The sequence below is a fragment of the Atta colombica genome, unplaced genomic scaffold (assembly GCF_001594045.1).
Source record: "Atta colombica isolate Treedump-2 unplaced genomic scaffold, Acol1.0 scaffold33, whole genome shotgun sequence".
Classification (NCBI taxonomy): domain Eukaryota; kingdom Metazoa; phylum Arthropoda; class Insecta; order Hymenoptera; family Formicidae; genus Atta; species Atta colombica.
The window spans coordinates 1,033,718-1,041,392 of record NW_017259437.1 but is presented as its reverse complement, the minus strand read 5'-3'; the positions used below and the strand labels follow the sequence as shown (position 1 = coordinate 1,041,392).

Below are 7,675 nucleotides of genomic sequence, written 5' to 3'. Positions count from 1 at the left end.
ACACTATCTCGAAATATCAATCTACGATCGAAAGTTTATCACCAGATAAATTGTGTCGCAACGCAGAAAGATTTTTTCAGCATGAATAAATCGAAATTGTTCGAAGTGTTTTTGACGTCGCGACGTCGCGTGCGCCATGGCGGTGCTGAACAGCTGTTCGTTAACCATAGATGTTGTTTGGCAAAAAGGAGGGGTTCGTCGCCATTATTATTGCCATCTACCGTAGGGTGCAAGCAGCTACTTTCAACCCTCTCGTCTCGAACTGTTGCTTGACTTCTGCAGAAAATATCAGTTTCTATCACCTTATAAGTAACTATTATTGACACTAGGTAACCATTATTTTTCATTTCTACTTTATTTCTATTTATAATTAATGTTCTGTAGAACTGTATTGTAGAATTTATCTTTTTAAATTATAAATTATCCGAACGTGTGCAAAATAGTAGTAGTTTATTTTTTGAAGAAATGATATATCGATAGCATAACAAATTGAATTCACTTCCAATAGATGTAGTTTGTGTTTAATATTATATATAATAATTTGTGTTTAATATAAATGTTTAATATAACAGTTACAAACATTACTTAACTTTGAAGGCCACAATATCTGAGCCATCCTTGCATATCATCACGTGCGATCACAATTAGATACGTGCAGAGCATCGTCCGGAACGCGTATTTAAATACTGTTGCGTTTAAAATAATTCAATCGCAAATGTATTTGTTCTCGCGAAAGTCTATTGTGTGTTGCAAGTCCTCATTATGTAAAAAAGAGAAATATAAATTAGAAAAATTGTAAGCGAGCAATGTTTGAAGAAGTTTTATATTTCCACAGTATTATTTCTCATATTGAAATAAGAGATCCAAAGATCGAACTGTGATAAATCTTAATATAAATCTTAATATATTTGAAGATAATCACAAAATAGATTATATATTTAAATAATTTAATGATTTGCTTTGCCGAGTACTTTTAACAGCAACATATTAGACGCATCGTATTCTAATGCAGCTGCTGCGATTCATTTTTTATGCAATGTTCTCTACCGCATTCTTTCAAGCTATCTGCACAAGATCATCGTGTGACATAATAATTAGTTTCTTCTACGCATCAAGATATATAAATTTATGTTACGTAGCATCTTCCGCAATTCATCGATCTATCGTTATCATTCTTATGCACGTTTTAAGTCGCATAAATTGTCGCTTCGGTATCAGTTCTTCATCACCAATTCATAGCAATCTTTTTGTTTGCCACGAACTTTCTGCGCGATCTTTTTGTTCGTCTCGATACATTATTTAAATTCTTACATTCCTCCATAAATTTTCTATTTTTTACAAAAAGATACGTCACATTATTAGAATATCTATATCGTAATATTATAATTTTACATCATTCTAATACTGAAAATCTTCTATCGAAAATATTCTTTATTCTTTATATATATTTTTATTCTTTATCTATTCTTTTCCTATTATGGATGAGGAGAATTTACTGCTATTTACGATCCTGTTTTCATTACCCTCAGACTCTTGTTCATGTGGTTGTGCTTACTCACGGAGAAGCTCGTGTACATTCACGTACGTGTACATTCACACATACCTGTACATGCACACCAACGTATAATGTGAATGTGCGACCTTGTGAGCGCAACAGGCGTCATTCTACAACCACAGCTCTACAACCTAGAGACGGTGTACGATAGCGAGTATAAGTAAATCTCCTACTTTAATGACAACGGCTACTTTTACGATAGTACTGTAGTAGCATATCTTTGATACCTTCGGAGCTTTCTTTACATAAAGATTTAAAAGTTGAGAACAACTTTTATTTAAAAATTAATTAGCGTAATTATGAGAGATTTAATTGTATTAGGTGTAGTAAAACGAAATCCATTATTTTTCCATTCGATTTCATGCAAAAATAATGGATTTCTTTTTACTACACCTAATATATTAAATATTAAGCAGAGTAATATTAAAAATTATATAACAATTATATATACCTTGTACGAAAAAAATAAGCAAAAAATATTTTTAAACAATTGATACACATTATAATTCATACACAATAGACGCGAGAGGATACATTTCTTTCTGGTAACATTCTTGCGCGCATCGTTAATTTTTTTATAAATTTCTGTCCAATTTCTGGTGCCCATTTGAAGATGCCTTGTTAGAATCCGTCACTGTAAACCGGCTACGCTGGTCTCTTATAAAGGAAACCCACGCGAAAGCAAGCTACATACCACGGCGGCGCGTCGCGCGCAAACGAAGCCGACGTTCCAATAACTGTCACGCTACAACAACGATCGCACGCGCGCAATCGCCTACGGAGCAGCCATTCATGGGGTCCCACATATGTCATTGTCGGTTGCTGCCGATGACTGCTTGAACGCATCTCGGTCCGTTATGATGCGCAGTGGATTGCGCTGCGAACACGATTACGGACGACGGCGTGTGCGGTGAAAGCCCTCGGTGAATTCCTCCTGGCGATCGGCAGAGGTGATGGTGCGTGTTCACGTTCGATCGCTTTCGGTGTGACCATGGCATCGTGTGTCTGACACCATTGGTCGTCGACGTTAAGACCGCGCCGAGGATTCCTCACCAGTCACAGACCTGCCAGACTCGATTGCTGCTCGCCGGTCAACCAACGATCCTTTTCCTGTTCGCTCGAGATCTCGATCGTTGCTGAAAACAGCTGCAGCAGCAATTTGCTCCGAATCACGATTATGGTACGTGCAAGTTTTTTGTTTCTCGCGGGGTTGCGCAATTCTATGAATCGTCACTAGTTTTACAAATAACTTCAATATTACTGTCGCGCGGAATAAGCTACCTGACTCGTCATCCGAGTTAGTACATTGTAATTCTTCTCGTAATTCGAAATCACGCACGCTCGTGTCAAATTAAATAGGGTATAATATAACGAATTATTTTTGGATGTTTCCAATAATAGCAAAAAAAAATTGCAGCTTGCGGCGATTAATTGATTAAAGAAATTAAATAAAAATATTTCTGTTGTTTGTTCAACGCAAAAAATATGCTCAAAAAACTTAAAATAATATGTAAGATTCAAATAATACGCTTAAAGTGAAATTTTATTCAGTTTGTAGATGAAATGATATTAAAGGATTGTAAGAAGATTGAATGTTACAGGCTTTGTTTTATTCTACTTTGTGGATGATACCGAGCATTAAAGTCTCTATTAAGAAGGTGGGAGATGTCAGGCGTCTCTATCCTATTTACCTCGTCAATTCTCCTTAGTTAATAACGTAATAATGGAAGTCGGTGCCATCGGGTCTTGGCGTTAAATGCGATTTTCCACGCGACATTCCGCGGCTGTATAGCGGGTCGCATGATCGCTCCGGATCGATCGTACCGGTGTTGTCACGATGGAATGAAGCTTTTTTTTTCTTTCTCGTGGAGAAAGTTCGATCGCGTTAGTTAGTTTCTTCGTTTCTGAAACATCTTGCTCTTGCATATACGCGGCTTTTTTGCCGGGAGCAAAAGGATCAGGTCATCCTTTCATATCATTACCGATTCAGAACAGCTGATAATAATCTGTTGTTGGATGATAAAAATATTGTGTTATCCAATGAAGAGAGAAAGCATGCTGCTTTACGATCGCAAGAATCCTTACGATCATATTTTACAAAGTCAAAGAATATCGAGCACAATATTATTTTAATGCTTTTCTAGAAATAAATATTTTACGAATATGATTTCTGATAATAAATAAATGTTTTGCATTTGTGTATAAAATTATTTACTCTCTATTATAAAATACCAAATGTTACATCGCGCAACATATAATCGGTATCAAAAAAGAATTGAGATCTTCTTTTATTATTTAATAAATAAAATAATTTGTTCTTAAGGAATAATTTTAGGAATTATTTCCTTAAATTTCTTTCCTATAAATAAAAAAATAATAAATGTAACTGATAAAACGTTGAAAATAAATAGGATTATCACATCGACATTTTAATAATCGTCATTATTATCTTTAAATTGATAACAATGAAATAGAAGGTGTTCTCATTATCTATGGAAATTCTAATCGCCACCGATCAAATAATCTTGCGTCATTTCGAAAATCATGTCTCTCTGGACAAGCACGAGCAAGTATGACGCCGTATTATATAGGTATATGCGCATATTAATAGTACACCTTTAGCGTGCGCTTGTGCAGCTAGCTTATATAGTACTTATAGCTCACGATATAATTTTGCAGCATTTGCGAACAACACCACCGAGCCTGTGATCAACCGTTATCTAAACCATTTACTTTGCCGATAAGCCGTAATTGGGAAGCCGTAATTTCGAGAGGACAATTGCGCGAACATGGCGCTAGCAAAGATCAGAAATTTTATCGACAACAGTCTGAAGACGGTGTCTACGCCGTTGGATCGTACGGTGAATCTGGAACCGGAAATCGGCATTAGGATCACGCACTCGCCAAACGACAAGACACTAAATGTCACAATTCTTGGTGCCAGACACTTGCCACAGAACTTCGGCTTCACCAGAGTTAATAGCTACATTGTAAAGGTAGAGTAAACATGAGAATGTGAATCAATTGTATTTGAACAAACAAAAAACGCATGTCTCATTAATGGCTCATATTTCACATTTAGCACTGAACGTATCTGTTTAAAGCAAAGAGATTAACAACGAGACAACTTTAATTCTATAGATCAATAATTTATTAATATAACAATTCGAGAGAGAAATGACACATCAAATAATTACACAGAGTCTTCTTTAATAATCAGAGTTTAACGTAAATTATATATAAGGATGGAGATTCGTTTAAATCTGTAGATTTTTTATTTTACTTTTTTAAATCTTTTTGTATATATGTTTAATTTAATTTTGTCTGCACTAATAAAATATGAAATGAACTAATTACGTCGCTCGGTAAATGTACGTCGGAGATATCAAACGACGCCAACACCTTTGTGTAAACTGCAAAATCGCGCTCCGCTACGCTTTGCCGTACTCGAATCTGAATTAAGTCAGAGACGCTCGCAGCACTCCTGGATGTTATCTATGATTACGTAATGCTATATATATGAGCAACGTATTATAGAAGTCCGACATTGACTGTAGTATCTTATTGACTGACGAGAGAGAATGTTCTGTACAACTTCCTTCGACATTGCCGCGCAAACAGAATGACATATTGCTAAACATCTATATATATAAAACAAAAATCGATTAAACGTTTCAACATATTTCGGGAACACGTGCTGTATATACGAATCATTAACGAAATATTTGTTACCAGAGTAACAATCATAAATATTTCTATTTTCATTAATTATTACTGAACAAAAATTCAGTAATCAAAATTCAAACATAAATTTTCTCCTTATCGCTAGATAAAGTATAATATATCAATTATTCATTAATAAAATTCATTAATAAAATATATAAATTAACTAAAAGTGCATATTTCATAATTCAATGAATTCTTTAGAAAATTTATCATTGTCTCTCTCTCTCTCTCTCTCTCTCTCTCTCTCACACACACACACACACACACACACACAAATAAAAATATATATTAATTCTCCTAAATTTCTCTGATTTTTTTTCCATTTAATTCTTATATATTTCTACTTTAAAACTTGTGCAATAAATCGTAAGGGAAAATTATTCTCATCACACACAGAACAGATATAAAAAAAATATTAATTTTTTTATATTTACTACACTTGTCTAATTTTTTATTCTCATCTAATTCTTATATTTTCACTTCAAAGTTTATACAATAAATCATAAATGAGTCTAAGTTTATTAGTTATTAGAAAAAAAACTTACTGAATTTTTTAGGTGAAGCTGATTCCTGGAAAAGATAAGTTCGAAACCACGTCAAGGAATGAATCCTGGCCACAGTGGAACGAAGAATTCGTTTTTCCCTTGCGCAAAGAAACTAAGCAAAAGTTTGGCAAATCAAAAGTTGTGGAAGAGGAAATTAATGGATCTAGATTTATCGTCGCAACTCTTTACGCAATTCTTGAAGACAAACCTTTGATAGCAACTGAAAAGAAAGAGTCAGAGAAAACGTCGCCTACTAAAGAAGCACCAAAGAAAGGTGGGAAAAAGAAGGAAGGTCAAAGTACTTCTTCCGATAATCAGGAATCTACCAAAAATAAACTTCTTAGCCAGTTCTTTGGCAAAAATTCCGACAAGCTCGCAGAATCTACAGCTACAGAAAGAAGAGCCTATGACAAGAGACGAACTGTTGGCGCGACGACAATTCCACTTGATCCAAAGAACTTCGTTTGCAAACCATCAAAATCGAAACATACCACTGATGTATCTACAGGAGATCTATGGAAACCATTACGACCGATCGCCAGTGGTATCTCAGGTGCCGAGGAAAGGGTAAGTATCTACAGTTTTGCAACAAAATGTGATCGCAAAATCACAGTTATGCCATTTCCAAATGAAAACGAATCGAATACAATTGTTTGCGAGGTATTCGTGCAAAGTTAACCTTTTGATTAACATAATAATCGCACATACTTGCAATTAGTGTATAACTGCGCAAATATACAAAGAGATTTTCTCAAAGATAAATCTTATTTTCCACGATCAAATCTTGATTATTAAAGTTACATCTAGTGTATTTCTTCTTCATTTTTATAATTCTTTGGAAATAGGTATCATTTTATATATATATATTGAAATAAATAAAATATAGGAGCGCGTTTATTTTCTAAAAATATTGAAATTTTTTTAGTATATCGCTATATTTTTTATTTAATATTTTACTATTTAAATATACACGATATAATAATCTCTTTCAGAAAGAAAACAAAAAAGGCCAAGTCGAATTGTCTTTATGTTTATCGAAAGGCGAGAAAGATGAAGACAGTGGCGGGCAATTGATATTGTCTCTAAATCGTCTGAGATGTTCGCTTCAGACGATGCATGAGCATGAAGGTTTAAAAGGACAAATGTATTTGAAGATATCGGTTATCGACAGCGGTCGAATAACACACTTTTGGAAAAGTGATCGATTTACACCAACGGTGTCCATGAAATTCTCACCTGAGACGGCGAGAGTTGTCGCTGACAATCCGTACAAAGGAGCGCTTAATGACGTGAGCTTCGTTGTAAAGTTCGTCTCGAAGAATAAAATGGGTAAGCAACTAAAATTTCACCTTTATAAAATATCAATATATAATCGTATTATTCTTCTTATTATACAATTATTTAGGCAAAAAGATTCCTGTGGGTCACTTTGTGATCGGACCTGATGTTGGTGGAGCTTACGGCGAACAATGGAAGCAAGCTTTAGCGAAACCGGGGCAACAGATAACGAAGTGGCAAGCATTTGAATAAAAATAAGACACACGAGAAATTGGTAACTTATTCAACATTACGAAAACTACAGCCGTTGAACGTACGACGTACTTTCCTGTTAGATATCTAGAGACAGCGAAAATGAGATCACTATTCGCGCGTACGCCATACATATTTACGACACCGATCGATAAGGCTATTCCAAAGAATATCATAGAAACATATACGAGCACACGTTTATGTGAATCTTTCTTACTGCACACACAGATGTCTACGATCTACTGTTGATTTTAGAAAAAAATTATGATTTCATAAAAGAAAATCGGTTTTAAAAAAATTTAGTTGTAATTTTCAACTG

The 7,675-nt window shown here is 34.6% G+C and overlaps 1 protein-coding gene across 1 annotated transcript; it reads left to right on the top strand.

The window, feature by feature from the left end:
* The first annotated feature begins 2,162 nt into the window (after positions 1-2,162).
* On the top strand, positions 2,163-7,617 carry LOC108690580. Its single transcript, XM_018197954.1, has 5 exons — positions 2,163-2,735; positions 4,235-4,551; positions 5,839-6,393; positions 6,819-7,155; positions 7,232-7,617. The coding sequence occupies exons 2-5, from the start codon at positions 4,345-4,347 to the stop codon at positions 7,354-7,356; spliced, it is 1,224 nt and encodes a 407-aa protein (XP_018053443.1). The 5' UTR covers positions 2,163-2,735; positions 4,235-4,344; the 3' UTR covers positions 7,357-7,617.
* Positions 7,618-7,675: the final 58 nt, after the last annotated feature.